Source organism: Syngnathus typhle, linkage group LG18 (genome assembly GCF_033458585.1).
Source record: "Syngnathus typhle isolate RoL2023-S1 ecotype Sweden linkage group LG18, RoL_Styp_1.0, whole genome shotgun sequence".
NCBI classification, from domain to species: domain Eukaryota; kingdom Metazoa; phylum Chordata; class Actinopteri; order Syngnathiformes; family Syngnathidae; genus Syngnathus; species Syngnathus typhle.
Window position 1 is genome coordinate 5,350,109 of NC_083755.1, and position 27,799 is coordinate 5,377,907.

Sequence of the window (27,799 nt, forward strand, 5' to 3'; positions counted from 1 at the left end):
TTCCTCTGAAGAAAAAGGGAAGAAAAGTCTCCCTTAGTCTACACTTTTCTCCCTATACTTTTCCTGATGAGTCATATTGTTGGATTGTTGTCTTTAGCTGCATGCAAATGGCCAGGCCGAGGCTGCTTGCATTTTGCCGCCTACACGCACAGTTGTCATTACCATAAAGCAGCAGAAAGGGAAAATATTCAACTGTGAAAATAGATGAAGATAAATAATCAAAAAGCAAAAGAAGACCTGTGAAGGGAAGAGGTGAAATGTCTGGTGGCAGAAAAGTTCAAGAGAGAGGTCATCAGAACGAGGTCAACCCTGCAGGGAAAAGAAGAGTTATTATTGGACCAAAATAGTGCAAGGGAAAGTGAATGTCAGTATGACACAAAAACTTAATATGTACGTTTATTTTATTTTTCATTTTACATCAAAAATATATATAAATATTATTTAATCTAATGTTTTATTGGTCCAGAGTAAACATAAATTAATATTAGCCAAGAGACAGCATAAATTCTTGCAAGCAAATTCCTTCACGTCTGATATTAAAATAGCTGCGTGTATGTATGCGCACGCGAGTGGGAGAAAGAGTTGGTGTGCATGTGTGCACGCCCATTTGTCACCATCACTTCCAATAATACTTGAGCAACTGTTCAGAGTGTCATATTGGGTGTCCATGTGATAGTGTGTGAGCGTGGATGTTGAGAGTCAGGTCAAGTGTGTGAGCGGTGGAGAGAGAGTGAGATGAAGAAGAACATGTTTCTGAAAGAGTCCATCGCAAAGTGATGGTGTCAGTGGACGGAGAAAAATTCTGATGTTGCTGTGAGTCTTCAACCAAAGAGGGATTGCGTTATGGGGAGTGTTAGCGAATTGTGCGCTTTCAGTTTTCAGGCGTTTTTATGCCCGACGATACGAGCTCTGGAGTCTGCTGCTGCTCCTGCTCCTAAAGGTGAGTAATTGTTACCTTAATTGTCATTAGTAAGATAATCTGTGTAATAGAATAACCATATCCTGTTGAAATCAAATCAAAACAATCATTCTCAAAAAGCTAAGTGTGACCGCACATTTGTAAATCAAAACAATTGCCGAAAGTCAAAACTATCATTCCTGATTGATTACATCTTGGCTGGCGTAATAAAAAAAAAAAAAACTTCAAATCTATATCTGACATAATCACACACAAAATCTCAATAAAAATAATCGTCCTTAAACTGTGTGGCATAACTACACTGTATACTGATGTTGTCAAAACAATCAAATTGAATTTAAACACAGTTTATCTCCATCTCTCATGTAAATATAAGGGCAACATGTTGCAGCTGTTGCCGTGGTGATTTCCAAGAGTGTGTGTGCGTACCATGCTGTGTTTAGTTCATTTGTTTATTTGGCATTTTGTTGTGCACGCACACGCATGAGTCAGGCAAAAACCTGCGTGCACGAGATGGTGGGCTCCATTTGAGAGCGTGACGCACATTCATCATCCTCTCAGGCCCAGAATGGATCCTCCTCTCAAGTGGGTGCCCGAGTGGTACCATCTCCACGACGGTCCATCGCTCTCGCCTTGTAGCCTGTGTGTCATTTCACCTCATTCAAACTCCATTTGGGACACACAATAAATGATAAAAAGAGTGGACCTGGATTATGTGCATATTATTTGTCATTTTGTCTTGTTTTACTGCAAGGTTTGCTCCACTCAGAGGTTAGATTGAATCTAACCTCGTTTTCTTTGTCAGGAAAAAGGCCATCAGCAAGTTCCTGAGATCTTTCTTTAACCCATCCTCAGCATATCCTGTTGTTATCGTGTCCAAAATGGCTGATTAAAGTGCACAGCTGCAATTCTTTTTGGCTTCTTTGCTTCCATCCAAACACATCCAATACGACAGCTGCATCCCACACAGAAAATGACTGAAAAAGTGTTTTTTCATAATATATCTGCTATAAGTTAGTTATTCAAATAATAATAATGTGTTTAACTGGCAATTTACCTAACTGTGGCACAAAAAAACAAACTTATTAGTACTTGTTTGATCAAAAAGTTATCTATTAAATAAGCCGAATGAAAGCTCAAATCAAATCATGATCAAATTAAATTGTTTTAATATATTCAACTTTTTATTTCTATTCCTCCAATCAGATATTGAGTCAGATACAGTCACCTTCTGATTGGCTGCCTCTGCTGAAGTCACGCCCCCTTCGTCTGAGCCTCAACGCCGGCTGTCTTGATGGGATACCGTTGTCAAATTTTCACTCCATCCAAACGCTTGTACAAATCCCCTTTTTAACCTTTAAAGTTACTCAAAGTTTTTAATTCTTGTCCCATTCGCGCCTTGCTTCATCTGCGGGCTGTTGAACAGCGACGCGAACATGGTTTTAAAGTCGGAAGACGGCGTCGGTAAGTTGCCTTGGGGGTCCTTTTAATTTGAGCGAGGGTAACAAAGTTAGCTCAGCGAGTTGGGCTAATTAGCAGCTAACGTGATGTAATTCAGAATACACCATCAAAATAATCATTCGCGTTTTTATTTAAGTAAATATCTCGTCTCCGACTGTGTCTATAAAAGCTCTTTGTGGCCACACAAGTCAGCCATTATTTGTCAATTTGGACCGAGGCCACACTTGATGAGGTACTGTGCTCATTTATTAGCACTTTAACCACAGCATCCATTTTGAGATTTTTTTTTTTACGTCGTTAAAGGATGTTTTGGACATTATGACTTTTTCTGACGTTTTGTAAAAGTGTGTTATGTTGTGTTGTTTGTCCATCATTCTATCAAAGTTGGTCCGGTCATTTGTGTGTTAACACAAAACAAGTAGGTGTATTAAAAAAAAATATATATATTGCCTTGTTGCTAGGGAAATGAAGCCTAAAATGAACACATGGGATCAACAGAATTGGTGCAGCTCTGTTGGTTTAAAACAGGAAATGTTAAATGCAATTGCAATCATATTTCTATTGTTCACTACACAAAGAGCAGCGTTATTTTTATGACAGGTGTTTGTGAGGTTGGGTCTTCCTGCAGTTTATGTCGTTTGTGCCATTTGTCCTGCATCCCAAACCAACTCCATCTCATTCCTCATTCTTTCTCTCTGGCCACATATCTGCTGTTGAATACACGTTGGACTTTCTGGTGAAAAATACTTCCCAGTCTCCATGGGGAGTTCACCGTAACCACTGGATTATATCACGCCGTGCCCAGCCAGTTAGCTTCGGGGCCAGCTGCCGTGGCAAAGACAATCCTCGCTTTATGCGTGGAGCGAGACGACCAAACACATCATTTTCTTTTCTTCCCAAATAAACCCACTTGGCCTCGGGTGCCATGTCAGCTGCGTCTGAAGGTCCCAAAGGGGTAAGATGGACAAGATCGTGCTGAGCCGAGAAGGCGGCGCAATTTTAATTTGCGGTTGCTGGCATGTGATGACCACCACTGTCCGGGCTCCTCGTTCTGGTAAAAAAAAAATGTTGTCGTGGCGGGAACAGAATTTCCCGCTGAATTTCAATAGAGCCAACAACATGGAGACTTTGTGCCCACATATCGGCAGCTACCAATCTAACTCCACTTTTGGCCGGCTCATGATGCCCAATTCGAAGGTCACGTTTGGAGGGAGGAGATGGAGGGAGGAGATAGACTTAAGGCAGGGGGGCGGAATTGGGGGAGGGTGACGCTAAAGGGTCTCGCCCCTCTTTGGCTGTCGCACATCAGTCTGTTCTCCCATGCTGGCCATGATGTGGAATGATCAACTCTCAGATTAAGACAGGTGGATGGGATCGGACTAACTCTTTCATGGGTAAGAAGCAGCGTGACATGTGATAGGCGCCAACTTCGGTGCTAACATTTTCCAAATCGATTTGATTCATGTTTTTGTGCGTGTGAACCGCTATGACAAGAAGTCCCGCGACATGCACAAACACAATGAGTGGTCTGTTATAACTTTGTCATTTTCAATGTGCCTCCGTCAAGTGTTTTGCACAATTTTCTTTCTCACAATGGTGTGCTGTTATTTTTGTCCTGGGTTATAATAAGAGCAACTTCAGTCTGGTTAAGTACATCTGTCTGGGAGCCGTGTGCATGTGTTTGCCCTTTTTAGAAGGCGTGTAATGCCGCATTCGTTTAGCCAGCGGAGAAAGTTCCAACCACCAGATCACAAGGGAAAATCACTGTGTTGAATGCCAACGCCGGGTCAAAGTGACAATTGCACAATCAAGATGGAGCTAATTTAAGAGCTGTCGTTTTGTGTCTTCAGGGTTTTGCGTTTGGAAATGGTTAGATAGCTGCAGTGTTTGTTTGTTTGTTTGTTTGTTTTTATGATATGAATTGAGATTTTGATTTGCATGGATGTGGGTGGGATAATACATAATGGTTACAAAAAGTTGTCAATTTGTTGTATTTATACATTCTTGTTGGCCCTCAGTGCCCGATGACCTCAGTCCAGAGGAGAGAGAGGAGCTGGAGAGCATCCGCCGCAGGAAACAGGAGCTACTGCAGGACATACAAGTAAACACAAACACAGATGCACACAGTCTACCTCGTGGCAAATACTTGACCAATCAGTCTCACTTTTCTGCTAGACGTAATGTTCTCCACAGACCGGATAATTACGGGAATGGGATAGGTTGCACATGTTATTTTTCCCCATTGAAAATAATGCAAAATGAAATGGTTCATTCTTATTCAAGCTGTTTTTTGAAGTCATTAACTGCCACACAAGTGTTAAAAGAAATGAACGGAAAATTAAGAAAAAGCATAAAGCACTCACAGGAATTGAAATGTTTCTTGGTAAGTCTTGAACCTCACTTGTCTGCTTTAAGTGTGGCTTCCACGTGCCCTCGGGACAAATGGGCAATGGGCCGTCAAATATTCCAGTAATGGAGACACGGGACGCTGCTGCTTTATAGGGAGGGGGGCATTTGTCACCAGGGTGACACAGACTGGATTTATTTACTTGGGGTGGGGATTGTGTCTGGGCAGCTCCTAATCGGAGACACGGTCCTCGTCCTATTTTTTTTCCTATCATGTTTTTGCTCCTACAGGCTGTCGTCTCTTTATTTATCCTCTTTTTCTTGCCATTCCTCGTCACTGCATTCCCCCCTACTTACTCCATTCCGGGCCAACTGTCAGGGGGCTGTTGAAGGAGGGAGGGAGGGAGGGGGTGTTGTCTGGCCGAGCAGACTCGTGATTGTGGGTCAAAGCGTGAGGAGAGGGGAACCAAGGTCGCCGGGCTGAGCCAAGAACAGGTGCTCCAGCTCCCACAGAGGAGTTGAGAGTTGTAGGGTTTCACTCAATCTATGTTTGGATTTTTTTTTTCTATGTGCTTTTCTTTATGCTCTTATAGAGGCTGAAGAATGAGATAGCCGAGGTCACCAGTGAGATTGATAACCTGGGTCTGACTGAAGAAAGGTAAGAGGTTTTTCTCGAAACATTTTTGTGTGGGAGTGCAGACTATGAAAGGTGACACCCAGAATTCAGGGCACCATTTTGTCTGCTTATTTGCGAGTGGCCTAGTTCCATTTTTCTATCCAGAATGGACTTCAACTCAACTTAATCCAGATCTGCATTTTGGCACTTGTACATTATCATGGACAGCGTTACCTTATTATAATATTTTTGTCGCTGATTTTATTTTCTGCGTCATTAGGAAAAGCATGCAGAGGAATAAACAGATGGCCATGGGGCGGAAGAAGTTCAACATGGACCCCAAGAAGGTGAGAGTAGTCTTCATGTATTTGAGATAAAAAACAACAACTTTGTTTTCACAACTGCACATTTGAAGCAGTAGCTCAATTATGACTGTATGCATTTGTAATATTAAGGGGATCCAGTTCCTGATCGACTGCTCGTTGCTGAAAAACACTAGTGACGACATCGCACGCTTCCTCTACAAGGGCGAGGGCCTGAACAAAACGGCCATCGGCGATTACCTCGGAGAGAGGTCAGTGTTTTTATCGGATGCTACCTTCAGCCAATTCTGTGATGCTGGTTACTCAGTGTCTACTATTTCGAGTCACTGATTGACAAATCTGTGTGTGTGCGTCGCAGAGACGATTTCAACATCGAGGTGCTGCACGCCTTCCTCCAGCTGCACGAGTTCTCTGACCTGAACCTGGTCCAGGCCCTGCGGCAATTCCTGTGGAGCTTCCGGCTTCCCGGCGAGGCGCAGAAGATCGACCGCATGATGGAGGCCTTCGCCCGGAGATACTGCTACTGCAATCCCGGCGTGTTTCAGAGCACGGGTGAGTGGGCGAGATTCAGCCTTGGCATTCCGATGGGTCTGCACTTGTAACAACAAGGACTTTTTATTCGCGCAGACACGTGTTACGTGTTGTCCTTTGCCGTCATCATGCTTAACACCAGTTTGCACAACCCCAACGTGAAGGACAAGCCCTCCGTTCAGAGATTCACAGCCATGAATCGAGGCATAAACGACGGTGGAGACCTGCCAGATGAGCTTCTCCGAGTGAGAGACTTAACTTTCCCTGATTTTCCATCATTTTGTTTAGTCCTGTTGTGCCAGGCGATCACATGAATTATATGGTAGTAGAAACGGCCATCTGAAAAAAGGCATCTGCTGACCGTAGTTGAGAAACCTTTTGGAATGTACTACATTTATCCTAATATTTCTATTGTGCTGCAGTGCGACTGTTATTGTGAAAACGTGTATGAGCTCGTGCGTAACGCTTTGTCTGGCTCTCTGTGTGCAGAACCTCTTTGAAAGCATCAAGAACGAGCCCTTTAAAATCCCAGAGGATGACGGCAACGACCTCACGCACACTTTTTTCAATCCCGACAGAGAGGGCTGGCTGCTCAAACTAGGTACGCGTTTGCCGGGAGCGCCACCTGGTAGATTCTCTTAAGAGAAGCTCTCGAGATAACGTGTGAACGCCAGCGGGCGTGACTGGAAAAGAGTTGACTGTTTTCTCTCTCTTCTGTTTTTCTGTTTTATGAAACCAGGAGGTAAGTACCGCCCATCTCGGCTTTAACGCACCGATCGCTTTTGCCTCACCTCACCGCTGTGTGCAAATTAGCTTTGAGCTCATGCGCTAGCACCCAAACTACGTCACGCTTCCATCTCCCATGCTGTGCTTTTAATCTTACAAACGCTGGCTTCTGATCCCCTCTTTTAGTAGCATTTTTTTTTTTTTTTTTAAACCTGCTTTAACCGCAAATATGAAGGATCTTCACGCCTGACCTGTCGTTTGTCCGCAGGCGGTCGAGTAAAGACCTGGAAGAGGCGCTGGTTCATCCTCACAGATAACTGCCTTTATTATTTTGAGTTCACAACAGTAAGTACACTTTAATAACATTTTGCGCCACTCGCCCTAATTATGAAATGTCTTTTCTCCGCAAAGGACAAAGAACCGCGAGGGATCATTCCCCTGGAAAATCTAAGCATTCGTGAAGTGGATGACTCAAAGAAACCGGTAAAGTCTTTGAACTATGCAAGCCGGGTGTGGTTTTCAAACAGCTCACTGACGCTCATCCTCCTTGTCCCGTTCCCAAGAACTGCTTCGAGCTCTTCATCCCGGACCACAGAGATCAGGTGATCAAGGCCTGCAAGACGGAGGCGGACGGCCGCGTCGTTGAGGGCAACCACACTTTTTACAGAATTTCCGCCCCCACCGCAGAGGAGAAGGATGAGTGGATCAACAGCATCAAGTGAGTTTTATTTGTCGTCTTGATGTAATTGTGCTGAATCAATTGTAGCTATCACATACTTTAACCATATTTAGTAACTAAAGCCAAAATACCATAGAACCATGTGACTCGTGTTGTGAGGTACGCAACCTTGTGAGATCCCGTCTTAAATTCTAGTAGCCATTTGTATATAAGACAGAAACAAAAGTCAGTTGCACAATGTGATGAACTTTTATTTCATTTTCATCCTGCTCCCATGCCATGTCCTCCATGTGCCTCTCGCAGAGCCGCCATTAGCAAGGACCCCTTCTACGAGATGTTGGCCGCTCGCAAAAAGAAGGTTTCCTCCTTGAAGGGCGTGTAGTGTGCGCAAACACTCAGGTTTGACTGATGAGTGCTGCTGGAAACAAATGGAGCTCAAACTGTCAAATCAATGAACCACTGTTGCACCTTCAACTCATTTCCTTTTTTTTTTATACGCATACAGTATGTTTGAGGACCATCCTCTGCCTGTTTTCATCTGTTGCTTCTGTGGGTGAGAAGCTGACTGAGCATTTTACATTTCATGAAAGTCGATGGAGATATTCATTTAAATTCGGCACAAAAAAGAAAAACTGGATCTCTTTTCACATTTTGTCCCTCACCCCCCCCAATGCTTTCAAAGCACAATTCGTGGAACTGGTGATTGAAGGTGTTGCTTGGTATTTATTTGTCCTTATTTATTGTTTTGTCTGATTAAAAGTTTACAACCAGGTTCTTTCTATATCTGCATTCTTTGGGGTGAATTTCACAGGAGGGCTTTCACACATAACCCCACACTCCTTTTTTTATCATACAAAAGTACATCTGTAATTGAACAATAACACATTCTTCTCCTTCACTGTGTCCATTATCTTCTTGAAGTCCGTTTCATTTCTCCGGCGCAGAAGATTTTCTTTGAAATGTATTACGGATGTGAAACAGTATGTATATATGTGTGTTTCAATTCCTGGAACATGTTGGCAGGGATACGCAAGTCTGTCTTTGACATGTGCAGTATCAGCAGAAACGGCATTGCCCTCGATGCTCTCCACCTGCGCAACGACAACACAGACAGGCTGGTGAGGTTTTTCAAAAAATAAAATTTGAACTTGAAGTCTAAAAAGACAACATGAAGTGTCTGTTTGTCTCAATGGCTGAGACAATTCCTGTTTTCACCACTAGAAGGCATATGACTCCAGGCTGGAGTCACAAAAAAATTCTGCCTGTGGAATTCTTACACAAAGCCTGGATTGGATCCAAAAGCTAATTTCCCAACCTCCTGACAGTGCTCTTAACAATAACACCGTCCCGTCTCTCAGCAGATGATAATGATCTTCACACTTGTCTTTTTTTAATTGTCTGGTGCAAAGGTATTGATTGAGTGCTGCCATTTTTTGTTTTTCCTGGCAGGGACAACAAAATAGCAGAAGCAAAACACCGTGTCTAGCATACCGTGTCTAACAACGCCTCCTGTTCTGAGGTCATACAAAGGTAGATGCTGTTTTCTTATCAGATTTTTTTGAAAAAAAAAAATTTAAATGCAAATTTAGAGAAGATGCTAAAAATATATATATTTTAAAGACATTTTAAACAAAATTAGTAAGCATAAGTTTGGGTAAAATGTGATAAACATCATAGCAAAGTTTTGACCCTGACTCAAAATTATTTTTCCACAATTTACTGTGGTCACATTCTTCGTTGCCACGCACACCAAACAGTGTTGCCGACACTGGAGGTAAGCCTCCAAAGATGGCGGTCATAAATAAATGTGAGTGAGTCAAAACAAGAAGGGGTGAGTCAGCCGTGGCGCTTTTTTGGGTGGGGGGGTGTTCTGCTGGGAAGACGAGGACAGGGGTTCGGGACGGGCCGCAACGACTCTGGAAGTTGCTTTAGAAAATTGCCGGTTGGATTCTGGTGACTGTGCATCAGTCCAAGACTATTAATCATTTCCATGTATGGATGATGTCACAGAAAACATTCAAGCAAGCCAAACTCGAAAGAAGTTTCAGTGTACTCTTCTTTCCAGTGCATTAATCTTTTATGCACTATAGATCCTGTATAATGACAGACAGTATTGTATGGGTTCATGCTATCCCCCTGCCAAGCCAAAAGGTAAGCTAAGCTGCAATGTAGGTACCCAAGCATGTTGGTCCTATTACCTTAGAAGAAGTTCTTGATGAACGGCGTGACCAGTTTGACCCAAAGCTTAACGTGACGGTCTGGCTGCTCAAATGTCAATCCAGACACCTCTGAGGAGCGTCGGTATAACATTTCCTGCTCCTGTTTCATGACACAAGACGGTCAAATACCTAAACGAGACTCCATTGGAATGTCGTCTTACTGGGGTGAGGACGGCATAAAAAGCAGACCTCTCGCAGTTGGTCCTGCAACTGCTCGTTCTCTGTGACGATGGCGATCTGGGCCTCCAGGTCGCGGTGAACTGAGCGGTAGCCAAAATTGGGGGAGCCGATTAGTGTGAGACATGGCCGGTCCTGCTCGCTGAGGTAGTACCACAGACCTGGAGGACGAGAGCACAGAATCACCATATAGGCTTTATCAATGTGGAGTGGGACGGCACTCGGCCGGATGATTGAGAAATAATGAAATTGCAATTCCCCTCCTCCCTCGATATTGTGATTGTGATACATTTGTATTTTTTTTCAAGGAGATTGAAAATGAAGTCACCTTTGGCGTGGAAGGTCCACTGCGGCCTGTGGTACTCATGCAGTTGCACGCGGCCCTGCTGGCCCAGCTGACGCACGCGCTCGTAGAACTGCCTGGCGATGTGCGTGTAGGCGTCGGGGATGGCGCCGGCGACGCCCTTGGCTCCGAAGAAGCCGTTGACCTCCGGCGAGGCAGTTAGGATGCGGTAGCCCGCCCCCGGCCCCAGCACCAGATGCATGTAGGCCCGCGTCAGGTTGAAGTAGCCCGATGTCAAGTAGATGGTGGAGTCCGGGCCCGCGTCTCGCAACAGACGCTGGAGGAGGCAAGATTGTCTTAATTCTTTCCTTACATTTATTATAAAATATTCTGGAAAGAGTTCGAATACATTGTGCAAACGAAGCTTGCAGTGTTGACGCACTAGTTTACATTCCATTGCGCTGGCGATTGTTGTCTGAGTTGATGCCCAGAAAATGTGACCTAACTGTGCTCAAATATTCCGCTGTTAGTCATCTTTTTACTCTGTGAGTCACGCGCGCAGGGTTACAAACACGCCACTCTCGCCCACCTGTGTGACCTGCTCGTCCACCCGGATGCCGAGGGGCTTCATCTGGACCAGAGGGAACACCCAGGTATCCTTTTCTTCCTGTTCCTCCTCCTCCTCCTCGGTGTGCTGATGCTGGCTGAGGAGTAGCTGCTGGCGCACGCGAGCCATGTCCACCACCTCCATGATGTGCTTGCTCGCCGCCGCAGAGAAATCCTGCCTGTCACCTGGTTGAGATCCAAAGAGGGTCAAGACAGCTGAGCATGTATTGTTGGTTCACGCATCATACTAGAATAACACATTTTACACAGCACCTCACTTTCTTACAGTATTTTTATGTTTTTTTTTACCTTGTTCCAACATGAATGATTTTTTTAAACTATGCAATATGCTGGAATGACAAGCAAACGTTTTGAGATTTTTGCAAGTGTATTAAAGTAAAAACAAAGTGTCAACGCATGTTCAAAAGTATTCATCCTATTTTGGAATGGGATGAACATAAAAGCGAATAAGTCACACGCTTTTACCTACTTCCCGGATGCTTTGTTAATAGTCGTAATTAGGCAAACCCAACCTGTTAAAAACCTGTTAATTATTCTGTGATGAGTGATAAAAGCCGCTTTGGCTTTTATCCCTCATCACAGAATAATTAACAGGTTGGGTTTGCCTTCATTTTGGCTCACTTGTTTCCTCATCTATGAGGAAATGCCAATTGTATTTTCCATCAATTAACTGCATGTGTGTGTTCTCTCCCAGGGCGTAACGTCACAATGCCGCTCCCAGCAGACATTATGTCATTTGCAGAGGTGGCATCTTTGAAATCTGTATTCCGGTTATGCAAGTAAGTGAGTGCGTTTGGGAGACTCTTCATTAGGTACTCTTGTAATGAGAGAAGCAAAACTAAAAATGTGTTCTATAACACTAGAGGCATCCAGGGTATATTAACAACTTTTTACTTCTTCCAGCTTTATTCCAAATTGAAAAAACATTTCTCCTCTCTCAAAATTCTCCACACATCAGAATCAGCTTTATGGCAACCAAAATAATACAAACACCTGCATGGTTCAAAACAGCCGAGCATTTACCTTGGTATGGGTGTACCATGCCATCCTGCATGGCCACCGAGTCATCAGGCCCAAGCTGCAGCGAAACGTCCCCAACAGCCTCCACCAGCTCAGAGAAAAAGTCCGCAAGTTCGCCGCAGTCCTCCAGCAGGACGTAGCGGTCCTGACGATTAGTGAAGTAGGAGTCGCTCAGATTGGCCCTGGAAAAAAAACATCCAAGCGTTTTATATATTTATTGTGCCTCCACGCACCAAAATGATAAATACATACACCTACCCGCTAATGATGAAGCTATCGTCAAAGAGGTAGACCTTGATGTGCTGCACGCCGATGGTCTCGTTGAAGCGCTGCGGTACCAGCATCCTCAGCAGGCCCCTCAGATCGGGAGTGTGATATAAGGACACGCGCATTTGCGAGGCGAAGCGCTGCAGCAGAGGCAGCAGCATGGTCCTCGAGTTCACCTGCCCTGCGGAGAGGAACAATCGGGGAGGATGAGCCCCTTTGTCCCTCTGGTAGACTTATTCGCGGTGACGGGGACGACCTCTGACCTCGAGAGCCTCGTGTATAGTCCAGCAACACAGAGACTTTAAGGTCGGGCGCGTGTTTGTTTTCCTGTGAGTTTTCCAGCGCTTCCTGCATGCAGTCCACCTGCAACACAGTAACAAAAAGCACTAAGAAATGTACTCTGAAAGCAGTCAAAGCTAAGTTTTCAGAAATTTCCCTCGGGGTGAAGCGCTACATGTCAAGAATGATTTAGAAGAGGCTTTAATAGCACTGTGGCGCTTTTAAATGTGTAACAAGCAACATTGTGTGCAATGACAAAACGGGCAATGCCGGTACTTGATTTGTTTTGGCAATGTCTGTCCTATTTTATTTATTTGGTTGTTGTTTTTTTTGCTTTCCAGGCAGCCAGGAGAGGAGCGTTTTATAATGATGACTCAAGTAGAACATCTGGTGCCCAAATGCATGCAGCCAACTCCTTCCTCTTTCTAGCAGTGACACGTAGGTACACTCCCCTGAATGTTAATGCTTCATCTTAGCCACACGGTTTTGCATGCCTCCAACTTAGTGGGAACAGTGTGGGGAAGGCCAGGGCGCAAAGAGTGGAAGTTGTTGTAGCCGCAAAGGAAAGCAACCGCGTATTTTTCCCTTTTATACCATCAAACATTTATTTTCCAGGTTAGCTGTTATTTGTGATTCCTAACCACAGTTTTGTGACTTTGGTCCACACAGAGTCACACACACGTGATTTTTTTGATGCCAAAATTCTTTCCTAACACAGCCCACTCGTTTAATCAGGTTTGGCAAAGTAACAAAAAAAGATTTCTCTATTATGCCAGCTATGTATTGTGAGATGCAAAACCAGAGGCGTGGTGGCCATTGGGACTTTCAGGAAAGTGTTTGGATTTTCCTGAACAACCGGTGTGTTTCTCAAACTGCACAACGGTGGAACTAATTGTTGTTTCAGTAAAGTACTTTTTTGTTTTTGGTTTGCCTGATATTTTCCCAATTAAACTCTGATGTAAGGTACCGACGTGGAATTGGGGTGGTTGAAGTTGACCCAATGTTGTACTTGCAGAATAACAGACGGAAACTCCCTGGCTAGACCCTGCTTTGTTAAAAGTACACCACAAATGTAATTATCGGAATGGCGGTAATGTGCTTCGTTTATTATCATATTTTGCACATCATCACAATCTCATACACAACAACGACGACGCCTGGGATTTCTTCAGAGGGGGAAATGACTCATCCTCAAAGACTTTGGCAGCGACGCCAGCTCACTCGGATTCTTTTCGCCGTGTGACTCAGCGTACTTTTTGTGTATACGTGTATGTGTGTGTGTGTTTTTCAAACAAAAACAAAAGGAAAAGAGCTGAATGTGAACTTCAGCCCAGACTGTGGTTTTCATACTGTTATGCTGGGCTTCCAGGCATGGAGAACAGCACGCCAGCACTGGTGTCCTTATACCCGTAAAACCTCAACTCTCTGCAGTCATTGCTTTTGGTTGGTGCCGGGAACGTTTTCATTCTGCACCTCTTGTGCTAGAGTGAACGGTGACTCACATTTTCTGGCATCTCTGAGGGCTTCTTTGGCCAGGGCCTGTGTTTTGATATTGCTCTCACCTGCCCAAACTAAAGATGGCCGTTCTCTTGAGAACACACACACAGTAACACCACGTCTCTCTCACCAGGTCCTGTTCCAACTGACCCGTTCCCAAATACAAGGAAGCCAACACCACTCGTCTCTTGGCGGTCCTGACACGTGCCTGATGGGGAAGAAACCCTGAAGGTGAGTATAGCACGAGATGTGAGCGTGAATTTCATCAATAGTTTCATTCATATGCGACATTACTTTCAAGAGGTGCAAAAGAGACAAGTTACACTCAAGAACTTTAATTAAATAATTGTACAGCAATTAAACACGACGGAAAGTATTTCCTCAATTAGTCGAAGCGGAAGGGGAGGACAGACAAAACACAGTATTTGTCTTCCAACTGACCTTCAGCGTCTGGTAGAACTGGTCAGGCGAGGTGAGCACGTGGACACGTGCGCCGTTGACCCGGAAGGCCGGTACTCGCTCCGCCATCCATCGGAAGTGGGCGTGAAGGCTATGCGGGGCGCCTGGCGCAGCAGCGGCGCTCTCTGGAGCAGGCTCGGCTTTGGCCAGCAAGGGCGCTAAAAGCAGAACGGAGGAGCTGCGGCAACAAAATGTGAACATTTATTAACCAGAGATAGAATGCTGAAAGCTCTGTGCTGAATACTAATGCGAGGATGTAATACGCAGGCTAAGTAAGAAATGTCTAATTGGACTCATTGATAAATCCATTATTTGTGTGGCAAAAGCAGTTTCTAATAATTTAGACAAAAAAATAGTAATAAATGTGATTTTGTATGGGGGGACTGTATTATAGTGTAATTACAAATAGTCATTTTTCATTAATTTTCCGAATCAATATGGCGGTTATTTGTTTACATCGGATACGTCACAATGTTGTTGACTTTACAAAGTGGGCGGGACACACAGGGAATCCAGCCAATGCCGTCCCACAGCATAACAACCAATCAGGCATCAGAGCGCCGCAGCAGTGGGAGAGCCGATGATTATCGAGGAGAGCCGAAAAATAACGAGTGTCGTTCGAAGCATTTTAAATAGCTCACGAGTTCTCCCGATTAACGCAACTTCGTGAAACGATGATCAGACATCATTTTATGGGAAACACATTTTTGTGTCTTTTGGTGGGAATATTTTGGGGGGACTCTAAAGCACTCCAGCCAGGGATAAGGACGTTTAAAGCTTACAGCAGCATTTAAGTGGCACACACAGTGTTACTACATTAGCATTCAAAGGCTGCAACTGCTTCTGTCAACGGGATGCTTATCTTACTACACGAAACGTCGGATTTCTCTCTGATTTCGGCATTTTATTTGGACATCGTTTCTTACCCGCCTCGTCGGTCCCGTGCGCGGAAGATCCGATCAGATATTCGCGTGAAAACCCCGGCCAGGGCCGGCGAGTACACGGAGTACACCAGCCTCCTCCACGACATGGGGGCCGCCATTGCTATCGCAGTGACCATTTGAAGAAAAAAATAAAAACACGCAAAACTTTATTGACACGAAGCGGTGGACACTTGACAAGACAACCTGCGAGTGAGTAGAGCAAGCCGGCATCGTTCGACACAATGATAACTTGAGTAAATGTCACACACAAGGTGTCAGCCTCAACCGGATACAGCATTTGCATTTTCTTTCATAACATTGTACACATCCCCCACGTACCCGGATGCACTTGTCACGTATTATGCCCTTTACCGACAAAATGGTTATATTTTCTTATATAAATCCTGATTTTGTGTGTGTTTGCACACTTAATTCATATGCAAAAGAGAAGAAATACGTTTACATATGTACGTGTATTATTGTAGATGTGGGATTGTGGTGTATTGCGCAAAACATAGGTTTTATTGAGTGAGGTGACATATACCGAATCTGGACACATGAGTATGAAAATAAATCTTTGAAAACTTTCAATGGGTACTCTAGCTGGACTGCAATTTCTTATTGACTCAACATAAATATTGAATCAAACCCAGTCGATCTTAAGAATAAAAAAAATGACTAAATCGGTTCTTAACTATACCTAATAAGTCCTAATTTACAAACACATATTTTTTTTAATAATTGATGAAAAAATGACAATACATGATCATTTCATTACTCAAATAGCTTTTTTAATCGTATCAACAAATTATCTTTCCATTTTAAACGTCAAAGGAGAACAAAGGTTTGCCCACCCCTGATATGTGTAATTAGCCAGCAGTTAATGACAGTACCGTCTCATATGTGCAATGAGTGCGCAAATTTAATGGTACAAGTACGCCTTATAACGAAAGAAAAAACGCATACAGAGTGATGAATTATCACGATGAATATTTCATGCCGTGTAAAATGCGCATGGAATTGCTCGAGCGGTACCAGGAAGCGGACCCTGCTGCAAAGGTCACCGCGATTATTTACTGGCAATCCGCCAGAGCGAGGGCCGCGCGAGCATGCACGCGTGCACGCGTGCCCGCGCGCCAAGATCGTGCGCGCGCGCGGACCCGTGCGTTTACTGGAAGAACCTCAGGACAGAAGGGGGCGGGGCCTTACGATCGGCTTTACTCACTGGAAACAACCTCCGGTAACCTTCCGCCACACTCATACACACACACACGCATATGGTCTGTCTACCTCCTGTCCCGCAGACGGCAGCGCCGCCGCTGACGAAAACGACCGTTCTCGGCATATGTTTTTTGCGGAATATTCCGGCGGGGGGATTTTAATGCCTGAGCTAATCCTCCTCCATCTAGCACTACTCTCGGGTAGTTTGCCGAGTGTGTCTTTTGGCGACGAGCTGCGGCGAGGGGCTATATTAATCCGCAAGGTAAGTTACGGCTCGTGCGCAAATTAGACCGCGTTAAAATATGTTGAAAATTCAGCAGTGGGTCTTAGTTACTTTGTAGTCTAAATGGTTTGGCTGAAATGGCGGCTCCGAGCTGGAACAGGGGTCTAGCCGGGGAAGCCCCCCCTCCGCTTTTCCGTACCCCTACCACCAGGCTCCAGTGCAGACATGCATGGGGCCCCCCTATCTGTGTGTGAAACCGGAGAAAGGGGCCACTGTGGCTGTAATGCAGACGGGCTGGGGTGAAGGGGAGAGAGAGAGGGCAGTGACCCCGTTATTCTTTAACGCCCCCCCCTTAACGATCGATTGCAATCAGGCTCCAGTTGCTGAATGGGCTGCAAGGTGAATGACAATATCTTATTTAACCCTTACATACTGCGGGATCAAAATTTCTGCCCTCAAAAGTGACGACTTTTCCAAAAATAACCCCCTAAATATGCAAATAAATTGTGTATGCAATTTTTTAGCAGTGAGGCTGTTTTTAGTTTTACCAGTGTCGAATCAGTCCTGAGAACTATGTTGTTGTCACGTTTGCCTAGCTTTGCACAGAAATCTGCACCTGTTGGTCTCTAAAGGGCCACAGGGGAATCTTGAATTAGTACAAATGTAAAACAAGATAGTCATAATCCATAGTCATGCATACGACTGAAATTGGCCCACAAAATACTCTGCATGCATGGAAAATGAACAGTATGAAAGGCTTAAGTCGTGCACCATTCTTGCATCTGTGCCATTTGACTCGCATTGATTTCAGGAACAGCATCTGTCTACTGTGCAGGTGTGTCTCTCCCAGCCACTCTCTGGATGCATCCAGCTCCTCTGCCCCCGGGCCCTGGACCCGGTGTGTGACCCCGCCGTCCTCCCCTTTGTCCCCCTCCGCGACCGGCGCCTTCCCGCCGCCCGTCCTTTGCCCAGAGGCGGCGGACCGTGGCGCCATGGTGGCCTCTCGTCGGCGCGAGCCCCTCGCCATGAGCGGCGGGACCCCCTCGGAGGGACGGGCCCCGCAGTCCGACTGCACCCCGCATCACTTCAAGCCATTCAGCTCACATGCACACTACCAGCAGGTTAGTGATTTTTTTTTTTTTTTTTTTTTTTAAACTTCCCGTTACTTCTGTTTAGGGACATCTCCCAGCTGGAATTGTCTGCAAAACAAAACATAGAGAATTACATGTAGTTATATTTTACCAAACTGCATAACTTTGCCCAAAGTTCACGTTAACACATAATAGGGAACAACAGAGATGGTCTAGCAAAACTAGTGATACTACTGCGGTAGTTATAAACAACTTATATTTCAACCCTAATCATACAAGCAGACAAATAGTCTTGATCCTTTGTAAAAAAAACGACTAATATTTTTGCAATTTAAATGAATTTGTCATCAAATCTACATGTCGTTGTTGTATTTTACTGCCTCCTGGTGGCCAAGGATCAAACAACAGAATGAGCAGCACACGATGTCAAAACGACCACAAACACAACCACTATTTACCATTTCAATCGTCTCGTACATTAACTTAAACAAATCGTGTTCCTTGATCATAATTATGAAATATTTCTCCAAATAAAATTCATGCCTATGCAGTAAAATCTGAAATGAACTTAGTAGTAGTTGGGTTGAAAGATTCCCAAAACGAAGTAAAATAAACCCCAACAACAAATCACTTGTTTCAGGTGATGCGCGCATTGGGTAAGCTCCAGGAGAGCGGCTTCTACTGGGGCGCGGTGGGGGGCCGCGAGGCCAGCTCCCTGCTCCGCTCAGAGCCCCCCGGGACCTTCCTGATTCGGGACTCGTCGGACAACCGCCACTTCTTCACGCTGTCGGTGCAGACGGCACTCGGCACTAAGAACCTGCGGGTCCACAGCGAAAGCAGCGGCTTTTTCCTGCAGCCCGACGCACAGTGCACTCAGGAGCCGCCGCGCTTTGACTGCGTGCTCAAGCTCATCGCGCACTACATGGGGAAAGGCCCCGCCGGCCACGCCGCCGAACCCGGCTCCAGCCGCACCGTTTATCTGATTCACACTGGCGGCGAGCGGATCCCGCTGGAGTTGCAGCGGCCCCTCCTCAACTCTCTCTCGTCCCTGCAGCACATATGCAGGAGGACCCTGAACAACCAGGGCCTGGGCGGGGCCGAGCGGTTGCCACACACGCTCAAAGACTTCCTGGAGGAGTACGACGCCCCCATATGAGCTAGCAGACGCTAGGCTCGGACCAGTTCTCGGCGGTGGACGTGACAGAGAGAAGAGGTAAATGGTCAACCTTCTCCCAATGACTGACTTAGACGCCGAGCAAAGCCTCATAGAAGACTAAACAAGAAGAAATGTACACATGTTCACATGGGACCAAACTCTACTTTTTTTCTCTTTAATCCAAAACCGGCTGCAAAAATCCACCATCATCTTGCAGATGGAGAAACCAGAAAACTAGCAAATGGGATTAAGAAGTCGTCGAGGCATAGTCGTACAAAGAAAAGACACCTTGCGCTTCGAGGAAATGACAGGCAGATGCCCCAGAGTCAAAATGGCGTCGAGTCTTAAGATGTTTTTTTTGTTTGTAGTTCTCATCTTATAAAACACGTGTGTCCAGGCTTCTACAAATGGAGATAAGGAAGGTCCTTGGTTTACGACACAGTTCCGTTTTTATGACAGTGATGTAACGTGAATTCACCATTTGCAATGCGCCAAATCACTAGTGTAGTAAAGCCAGAATTACTGTTTGCAAAAACACAGTCCAACGTCTAGCAGTAACTGAGCGTGCCTTTTTATTTGGCCTGACGAGATTCTTATAGCGTAGCACAAATTGGATCTTTCATTGCGTGCCATTTGAATCCTTTTTTTATTTTTATGTCAGGACCATCGTAAACCAAGGAATTATAGGAAATCAGATGTCAAAATGTCTTACTTTGCAGTACCACCAGAAACTATGGGGGGGGCAGTGTTGAAATTAGAATAATTTGCCGAAAGGTAGTTTCTAAGAGCCCATCACGATGCAATTTAAAATAACATAATTGCGATACTTGGCCGACAATAACATCACGATTCGGCTCTAATTAATATCCAGGGTGTCTTGAGTTTAGAGCGACTCAAGCCAAATTTTTACGCCATCGCTAACCTATGCTAGCACAGTAGTGGCTATCACAATTAAATACGGTAGTAACTGAGCGTGCCTTCATGTGACCACATATTCTAATGAGTTTATCGCATGCCATTTGAAGCCTCGTATATCGGGACATTCGTAAACCGAGGACCTCTTCGGCAGGTCTTGGCCCTGTCTCCAGACTGACTGATTGACACATTGCGAGATTAATTGCGACAGTTGTTATTTCAATAGAAAAGCAACCCAGTAGAAAACAGTTTAAAAAAAAAACAAAAAAAACTTATGATTTAGTTGCATGCTTTGAATGGGGTAAAAAAGTAGCGCCATCTGGTGGACAAACTTGAAAGCCAATACAGGGGCATCCTTAATTTACAAAAGTTTTGTTCATACATCACAGATGTAACCCGAGTTTATGCAGAGTCATAATTTCAGAAAACGATTGTCTGACAAACACATTTAGCTCATAAATATAAATCAATGCAAAGAAAAGCAGGCACCTTGAGACCTTATATTTTGGGACCGTTATAAATCAAGGGACCCCTGTACGTGCTTTTCAAATGATGATATATAAATATAGCTATATATACACGTACATACATAGATGCATGAGTGCTGCCCCACGAGGTCCGCGCACTTATTTAGTGTCCGTATCATTAATTCATCAAAGGCGAGCATTGATTAGTTGATTTAATACGGCGCAGTTGTTAAAAGACTGTATAAAATATTAATAATGAACCCAGACGCATGCTTTTCACACAAAGTATGAGTAGGAACCGGTTACTTTGTTCATTATTACTCCCCACATTTCAAAGATCAGCAGTAAAAAGTTTTTTTTTATTCTCTTTGACACATGACGGTCACCAAATTAAAGGTGCAATTACGACTCAGTCACATGCCTGAAAGCTCAAGTTTTTTGAGCCCTGGTGGAAATGTATGAATCGATGGGGTCTCCTAACATGACCCTGCTAATGCCTGCTAGAAAGTTAGTCAAATTTGGCCCCGGACACCGGTTTCACTGATCGACCTAAAATATAGCAGACAAGTCTAACATAACAGGACGCACATAAAAGTCTCACGGGCCGTTTTGGTTCAAAGCAGCCAATCCTATTGTGACAGCGGGAGAGCAAAGTGTGTATTTTTTGTTTTCATCCCACTCAAACCTCTCGGCAGCACGTCTACCCCTCTCCTTCAAAAAAGGGATTTCTTTTTTACTTATTTTAACAGTCATCTTTGCCAAAAAAAAAAAAGCAAAAAAATATTTCTTGGAACGGCGCGAGCTAACCTGTGACCTATTCAGCAGCGGAGGCTCTCTGCTGCCGTCCCAAACACTAAAAACAAAATAAGAAAAGTCACACATTTGTGCCGGTGGACCTGTCTGTCAACGTCACGCCATGTGTATGTATGTAAAATTATTTTGTCTTTTATAAAGACTCTACTTAACCGCAGCAGGCTGGTGGCCACTTAGTGTGGCACAACACAAGCTGTAATCTCTCAACAACAAAAACAAAGCAAGAAGAATAAATAACAAACAAAAAAATGGAACGTTGCACATATTTATATTTCTAAAATATTTCAATAATTTATATTAAAGAGCACTATTTTTACAAAAGCCAACTGCCTTTGTTTGCCTGTTCCTTTTCACAGAGAGCTTTTTAGCTTAGCTCGGGCTTCCCTCTTGTGTTAGAATTGTTGTTTCCCCCCCCCCCCCCCCCCCTCTCCTCCTCAGCTGCTGCAAAGCCTTGTGGGTAAATTCCATAAAGCCAGGCCTATAGGAAAGGAAAGAGGGGGAGGAAGGAGGGGTGGCGGTAACAAAGGGATTACCAGAAGAGCCCTTGCACACTTGGACACAGGCCTTACTGTGCAAAACGCTCACTTTGGGCCGGACCTAACTGGAAAGGAATGCAGTTGGGCTTTTATACATCCTGCCCGAGGGGCTAAGGATGTGTGCATGACTGTAAAGGGCGGGTAGATACATGTATGCATGTATATATTTGGGAGTGTGTACATGTGAGGCCAAATGTGTGAAAGGGACATTTCCGACATTAGCCGAACATAAAACGTCCGTCTCGAAGGTTCACGTAAAGCGGTTTCAAAAGTGACGCACTCATTCACACACACGGGAGCGCGCACGCTCACGCGCATACACGCGGTTCCCATTCCCTGCATACCTAGTGTTTTGTGTGTGACTGGCTTCCAGGAAAGAGGCACTTTAATTGAGTTGAGTTTTTACGGCTTGCCTGGTGTTACTGTGTGTGTGCGTGTGTGGCTGTGTGTGTGCGTGTGTGGGGAAAGCGTGTGTGTGTGTGTGTCGGGGGTGGGCTTGACGTGGAGAAAGAATACTTTTTTTCAATGACGCAAAAAAAGTCCTCAGCTGCGGAGAAATGATGTAAAAGTCATTATGAAGCGCATTCCTGGCACTCAGGCGCGCGCACACACTCAGACACACACAAAGACCCACTTGACTGCAAACAACTATTCGTTCACATGCAAATGTCGCCCAAGGTTAAGCGGTAAAATAATGTCACACCAACGCAGGTAACACAAGATATTAAAACAACTAAATTGAATCGGTAAAAAATTAAATTTTAATTCAACATTTTGAAGTACTACTGTAATGTCAAAATTTAAAAATGCATTTTTTTTTAAATAAAAGCATGACGAAATTAAAATAAAAAAACACTCACTTTTGTATATTCTTATGCCCTTAAATGTCTATAAAAGTCCGAAAAGTTTCCGTCCGTCCTTTTCCTCCTCAACACTTCCAAAGCAAAGAGTGCAAGTAGTCTAATGTACAAAGGGGCTCAACTGTGACTCAAGTTCTCCACATACCATAATTCTTCCCTGCATCATTTTCGCCAAGTCGCAGTCTTTCCAGCCCGAACACTGAATCGTTTGGCGGCCCTAGATTTTATTTTTTATTTTTTTTACTTAGCTCCACTGTTCGGTCACAGTATAGGTGGAGGTGCGCAACGACTCGCTCACGTTTTCAGAATAGATTACGTCAATGTTTACTTTATTTCAATCAAATCATTGATTAATTGAAAATGTGTTTCAAAAATGAAAATCGGGAGAAAAAAAAATCCCAAACTGTCGTATAAAAATACGCAAAAGGCGGCTACTCTGAGCGCGCCCCTGCGACGAGCGCTCCGGCGGCACTCTTCCAGGAAGAGGCTTTGCTGATTGTTTCTTCCAGGAAGGCCTTTTTTTGTTGGCCGATCAGCGCTTATAGGAAAGCCGTTCGGGGCCGGCCCATCAGCGCCAGTATTGTCACAGCCGCTTCTGATAAAGCCCGAGCAGCTTCCAGGAAAGCGGAGATTTACCCTCCAAGCATTCCATCATTCCTTCAGCGCCATCTCTGCGCGCACAAAGTGAAGGAGGCGGGTGGGGGGTATAATAAGGATGCGGATCAATAAAAACCATATGGTGAGCATGCACACGCTGTATCGTTATTGTGCCGCCGCCAAGTGTTGACCTCGCTGTGGTCACTCCGCGACCGCCCTCGCTTAAACCGCATTCCCGATTTTTTCCCCCCGATATTCTCGTGTGTGTGAACTTTGCCCGCGACGGTGGGATGAAAACAGTCCGGGATGCTGGGAAGGCCGGGAAACTCCACTGAAAACAAACAGGGCTTCCCAGTCAGAATACTTTTATTTATCTCCTCCCTTTCTTCTATCTTAACGTGAGGGGGTCACGCTTCGTGTTCCCGTCAGTAGAAAACAGGGGGTCCTCTGTGTATGTGTGTGTGTGTGCTGCATATAAAGAGCCAATCACTGTGTGGTACGGAGACTAAGCCCCCCAAGTACTACTGGTTTATAGGGTTCGGCTTCAGAGAAGTCACGTGACTTCCCAGCGAGAAAGCGAGGGAGGGTGACGATGGTGGGGGAGACTGATGAGTGAAAAGGAGGTGACAGAAAGGGTCAAGGGAAGGTAACGACTGAATGACAGGTTGCTCAAGGTGGCGGAACCCGCAAGGTCATCTTAACCTTGGTACTGACGTGATTCCTGGAAACGGCGCGTTGCTCGTATGAAGATGATTCACAAAATTGCCATGAGACGCTTGTTCCTCTTGAAGTGGATAAGTGAGTTGCGAGGAAAGCGCTTCAAGGCTTCTATGGAAACATCTTTCATCCCTTTGCCCCGCCGCAAATGAACAGCTCATTCATCATTGGATTGGGATAAACTATAATGGAGCGATTATATGATTCAGATTGTGGGAGGAGTGTAAAAAAAAAATCCCATTTGTAAGCGACGTTACGAAGGTGTGTCCCAATATTACAATTTACTGGACGGGTGACACCCTGAATTATGCCGCGTTGGGAAGTACCCTGAAAAGTCTCTGTGAGGAAGGGATGGGTGAAATGGGGCTTAATGCGAACCAGATGTGAGCAAGTCTCAAGCATTAATGTCAACACCTTTTAAGCAAAGAGCATCTTTGCCTCGATCTGCGTGTGTGTGTGTGTGTGTGTGAAGACTTCCCATAAACACCTGCTTTTGTGCAGCAATTGATAGCGAAAGAACCAATGAAGGGATGGGCTGGGGTGGGTGGGTCTATTTCGGGCCCCCAACAGGCTTTATGGTTATTGGAAAGGCGTTGCCGTCTCGTCATTGCTTCTTCCCAGAAAGGGGTCAATATTTCTCCTGCTTCATTTCTGCCTTATTCAATATTTTTCTCTGTGAGCCATGAAAGTCGCTGGCCACAAAGACTCGAGTGTGTGAGCGTCACGCAGCTGGATGGCCCCATTACATTACAAGCAGACGCCCGCTTACTGGCACTACGTGCGCGCGCACACGCTCTTATCAAGTGATTACAATCGCACAAGAGTGGGAAGTGCGTGCGTGCGTGCGTGCGTGTCTGCGACTGGAATTTGATCCCGTGGATTCACGAGTCCCACGCTAGTTGACGTTTTGACATGTGCAGCTGTACTGCAGTGTCAGTGCGTGTGTGTCGATAGCAGATGGTCCATAGAGGGCGCTCGTGAGCCACACCGCCACTGACTATCGTCACCAGGTATTCATTTATAAGTTATAAATTACTGTAATACGATACTGTACATTATACTGTATAATACATAATATTGGTTGTTTTGCATTTTTTGTGTTATAGTATTATAGTTATAGTATTATGATTATTATGTTAACATTACGCTAGAACATTTAGTATACAAATATTTTATTTTAAAAAAGATAATATATTTTGTATCATTCAAGTACGTTATGTTTGTATATTATAATGAGTATGTGGCGCCACCCAGTGGACAATCTTGACACGTGCAATTTTGACCAGCTATTCGGGCATCAGTTAACCGTCCTGCATGAGGTCAAGTAAATGATTATCGATGCAATCGATCCAAAGTTCAATCCCGATTTTTCAAACGGTTTACACTGCAGCAATGTCCCTCAAAACAGTTTGTTGTAAGTTTCATTTTTGGGGTCGCGTCGTCGCTCGACCAAATGCCGGAAAACGAAGTTACTACAACAGCGGGAGCTCCGGACCATCCGAGTCCTGCAGGGCGACTCGTGTACGGGTTGTGGACCTCCGCAGCGACACGGTGACCAAACCAGGACCAGCGATGCGCCGGGCCATGGCTGAAGCCGAAGTCGGAGACGATGTGATGGGCGAAGACCCCACAGTGAACGGTAGCTTCGAATTACGAGTTAGTTAGCCCGGTAACCAGCTAGTACCAAACACAATTCATTCTTTTGTCTTGTGTATTAAACTATGACTTAACAAAAAAAACGAACCTTGATGTTTTGTTTTTATTTAATTTGATTTTTAATTTAATAAAATAATGGAAAAAAGAAAGCCTGAATGTATAAGATTATCTTTTTAATTGTTTACGATTAAGAAATTAGGATTTTTAAATTTAGTAAACAAATCGCAAAACATGAGCATGATTTTATTTAACTGTTTTCTGTATTTTATTTATTTATTTTCATTTTATTTCCATATAATCCGTAATCTTTTGTTACTATTATGGCACATTTTCATTCCAAATACATACTTAGTGTTACCATGCATGAAAAGGATTTATGCCTCTTTATTGCAGAGTTGCAGAAAATTGCAGCTAACATGTTTGGAATGGAGGCAGCGCTCTTTGTCCCCTCGGGAACAATGAGTAACCTCATCGCAGGTGATTTGAAACACTTTATTCTCAAATATTTTATTTTTTGGTCGGGGGGGTCGGGGTAGAGATTGAAATGACCATCATGCTTCGGTCACAATAGTGATGGTGCACTGCAGGGAGCGTGGCGATGAGATAATCGTAGGGGACCGATCCCATTTGCACATCTACGAGCAGGGAGGCAGCGCTCAGGTAAACTGAATTTAGATTAATTGTGTTTATATATGTAATATATTTATACCTGCGTATGCAATATATCATATTTTTTTCAAATACATGGCTTTTTATGTTGATGTCGACACAGCTCGCCGGCGTCCACGCCACGACAGCCAACACTCTCGCCGACGGCACCTTCGACCTGGACCAGCTGGAGTCTAAGATCCGCCACGACTACCCGGACCCCCACTACCCCCGGTCGAGACTTATCTGCGTGGAGAACACGCATAACGTACAAGGAGGACGTGTCATGCCGCTTAGCTTCCTGCAAGAGGTGTGCGAGTCCATATAGTATCCGTGGGGCATTTATTTATGCAACTGCAGATGAGTTAGCCGCTGTTTTGGTTAATAGCTCCTCGACATCCACACGTGTGTTCTCTCTCCGAAGGTGCGAGCTCTCGCCGACAAACACGGCCTGTCAGTGCACATGGATGGAGCACGCCTGATGAACGCTGTAGTGGCACTGGGGGTCCCTGTGACGGACATATTGCAGCACACACACACTGTCAGCGTGTGTCTCTCCAAGGTGACATTTGCTTGTTAGTCATCAGAAGGCTAGCTAATCCTAGAAAGGAATTACGGTAGTTGTGCGTGTGAATTTAACAGGGACTGGGTGCCCCGGTAGGAACCATGCTGGCTGGGCCCAGAGATTTTATCTCCCAGGCGGTGAGGTGCCGTAAAGCTCTGGGGGGTGGGATGCGTCAGGCCGGCATTCTGGCAGCGGCAGGGAAACTGTCTTTGCTGGACATGGTCGAAAGACTACAGGAAGATCATGATAACGCAAGAACCTTCGCTCGAGGTGTCTTTGAGAACACGCACACTGTCCTGCTATCCGTCGCCATTACAACAAAATGTTTTCCGCTTAACAGCCTTGCAAACATGCGAGCCGCCCCTGTTTGCCGTGGACATGGCGGCAGTGGAGACAAACATTCTGCGATTCGGAATCCGAGAACCCGCCTTGAGTCCCGCCGAGTTCTGCGATCGCATGGCCAAAGTTGGAGATGGAGAGGAAGACGCGCTGGGCCAGGGAGTACAAGTCCTCATGTACCCTTATTTTCGTAATTCTGTGAGAGCCGTGTGGCATCTGGGCATATCTGGGCAAGATACGCAGCTGGCCATCAGGAAATTGCAATATGTTGCCCGGCAGTGCTTGAAGAATAAACAATAAAGGGGCTTGTAAAATGTTTGTCTCTTCATAAACAGAGGAACCTTTAATTGATCATTTACACATCAGTGAAATTGATAAATCAACAAATTGTTAAATGAGATAAATGAAATCAATTTAATTATTTATTTACTTTTTTCTAAATTATAATCAATAGTAGTAAAATGAAGTTACAAATTATATGTATTTATTATATATTTACATACACATTTGAACTTTTTTCACTCAATCTACAGCCAACCTGGATAATCTGTTCTTTTTTAAATTCAAATGAAGCCATTCACCACAAAAAAAATTCTTATCATAACCTAATATATGTCCATGAATTTTAAATGCAATTTTTCAT

General features: G+C 44.6%; 4 protein-coding genes across 10 annotated transcripts; 3 read left to right on the forward strand and 1 right to left on the reverse strand.

Annotated features, from left to right (window-relative positions):
- The first annotated feature begins 642 nt into the window (after positions 1-642).
- LOC133171225 (cytohesin-1-like) lies at positions 643-8,372 on the forward strand. Of its 3 annotated transcripts, none has more exons than XM_061304383.1 (12): positions 643-940; positions 4,399-4,481; positions 5,320-5,384; positions 5,623-5,689; positions 5,798-5,916; positions 6,024-6,217; positions 6,293-6,441; positions 6,686-6,798; positions 7,189-7,267; positions 7,334-7,405; positions 7,486-7,640; positions 7,905-8,372. In XM_061304383.1, exons 1-12 carry the CDS (start codon positions 844-846, stop codon positions 7,981-7,983), a joined length of 1,272 nt encoding a protein of 423 aa, XP_061160367.1. In that variant the 5' UTR covers positions 643-843; the 3' UTR covers positions 7,984-8,372. The 3 variants fall into 3 exon arrangements, with proteins under 3 accessions (XP_061160367.1, XP_061160369.1, XP_061160368.1); XM_061304385.1 differs by lacking the exon at positions 643-940 and adding an exon at positions 2,182-2,383; XM_061304384.1 differs by lacking the exon at positions 643-940 and adding an exon at positions 3,616-3,774.
- On the reverse strand, positions 7,832-15,489 carry LOC133171223 (CDP-diacylglycerol--glycerol-3-phosphate 3-phosphatidyltransferase, mitochondrial). 2 transcript variants are annotated; one of them, XM_061304381.1, is made up of 11 exons: positions 15,356-15,489; positions 14,412-14,607; positions 14,101-14,178; positions 12,458-12,557; positions 12,186-12,375; positions 11,931-12,109; positions 10,870-11,072; positions 10,326-10,617; positions 10,010-10,080; positions 9,800-9,920; positions 7,832-8,692 (listed from the first exon to the last, which is right to left on the reverse strand). In XM_061304381.1, the coding sequence occupies exons 1-10, from the start codon at positions 15,487-15,489 to the stop codon at positions 9,801-9,803; spliced, it is 1,563 nt and encodes a 520-aa protein (XP_061160365.1). In that variant the 3' UTR covers positions 7,832-8,692; position 9,800. The 2 variants fall into 2 exon arrangements, with proteins under 2 accessions (XP_061160365.1, XP_061160364.1); XM_061304380.1 differs by having other exon boundaries at positions 10,010-10,158.
- socs3b (suppressor of cytokine signaling 3b) lies at positions 14,004-21,564 on the forward strand. 4 transcript variants are annotated; one of them, XM_061304390.1, is made up of 3 exons: positions 14,004-14,201; positions 17,632-17,917; positions 18,528-21,564. In XM_061304390.1, exons 2-3 carry the CDS (start codon positions 17,789-17,791, stop codon positions 19,041-19,043), a joined length of 645 nt encoding a protein of 214 aa, XP_061160374.1. In that variant the 5' UTR covers positions 14,004-14,201; positions 17,632-17,788; the 3' UTR covers positions 19,044-21,564. The 4 variants fall into 4 exon arrangements, with proteins under 4 accessions (XP_061160374.1, XP_061160373.1, XP_061160372.1 ...); XM_061304389.1 differs by lacking the exon at positions 14,004-14,201 and adding an exon at positions 15,424-15,562; XM_061304388.1 differs by lacking the exon at positions 14,004-14,201 and adding an exon at positions 16,504-16,835.
- Positions 21,565-21,709: 145 nt separating this feature from the next.
- Positions 21,710-27,472, forward strand: tha1 (threonine aldolase 1). Its single transcript, XM_061304382.1, has 7 exons — positions 21,710-25,587; positions 25,998-26,081; positions 26,176-26,264; positions 26,377-26,562; positions 26,677-26,814; positions 26,895-27,087; positions 27,158-27,472. Exons 1-7 carry the CDS (start codon positions 25,287-25,289, stop codon positions 27,454-27,456), a joined length of 1,290 nt encoding a protein of 429 aa, XP_061160366.1. The 5' UTR covers positions 21,710-25,286; the 3' UTR covers positions 27,457-27,472.
- The last annotated feature ends 327 nt before the right edge of the window (positions 27,473-27,799 follow it).

Bases quoted from the DNA above. Each gene is read 5' to 3' on its own strand.
- socs3b (XM_061304387.1), top strand. From the start codon at position 17,026: ATGGGGCCCCCCTATCTGTGTGTGAAACCGGAGAAAGGGGCCACTGTG. The intron at 17,196-17,631 runs GTGAATGACAAT...TCTACTGTGCAG, and splicing joins GTTGCTGAATGGGCTGCAAG to GTGTGTCTCTCCCAGCCACT. The intron at 17,918-18,527 runs GTTAGTGATTTT...CACTTGTTTCAG, and splicing joins CACATGCACACTACCAGCAG to GTGATGCGCGCATTGGGTAA.
- tha1 (XM_061304382.1), top strand. From the start codon at position 25,287: ATGCAATCGATCCAAAGTTCAATCCCGATTTTTCAAACGGTTTACACT. The intron at 26,563-26,676 runs GTGTGCGAGTCC...CTCTCTCCGAAG, and splicing joins CGCTTAGCTTCCTGCAAGAG to GTGCGAGCTCTCGCCGACAA. The intron at 27,088-27,157 runs GTGTCTTTGAGA...TCCGCTTAACAG, and splicing joins CGCAAGAACCTTCGCTCGAG to CCTTGCAAACATGCGAGCCG.
- LOC133171223 (XM_061304380.1), bottom strand. From the start codon at position 15,489: ATGGTCACTGCGATAGCAATGGCGGCCCCCATGTCGTGGAGGAGGCTG. The intron at 14,179-14,411 runs GTCAGTTGGAAG...CTTCCCCATCAG, and splicing joins AGTTCTACCAGACGCTGAAG to GCACGTGTCAGGACCGCCAA. The intron at 12,376-12,457 runs GTCAGAGGTCGT...TCCTCTCCGCAG, and splicing joins CTATACACGAGGCTCTCGAG to GGCAGGTGAACTCGAGGACC.
- LOC133171225 (XM_061304383.1), top strand. From the start codon at position 844: ATGGGGAGTGTTAGCGAATTGTGCGCTTTCAGTTTTCAGGCGTTTTTA. The intron at 5,690-5,797 runs GTGAGAGTAGTC...TGTAATATTAAG, and splicing joins TCAACATGGACCCCAAGAAG to GGGATCCAGTTCCTGATCGA. The intron at 6,218-6,292 runs GTGAGTGGGCGA...TTATTCGCGCAG, and splicing joins CGGCGTGTTTCAGAGCACGG to ACACGTGTTACGTGTTGTCC.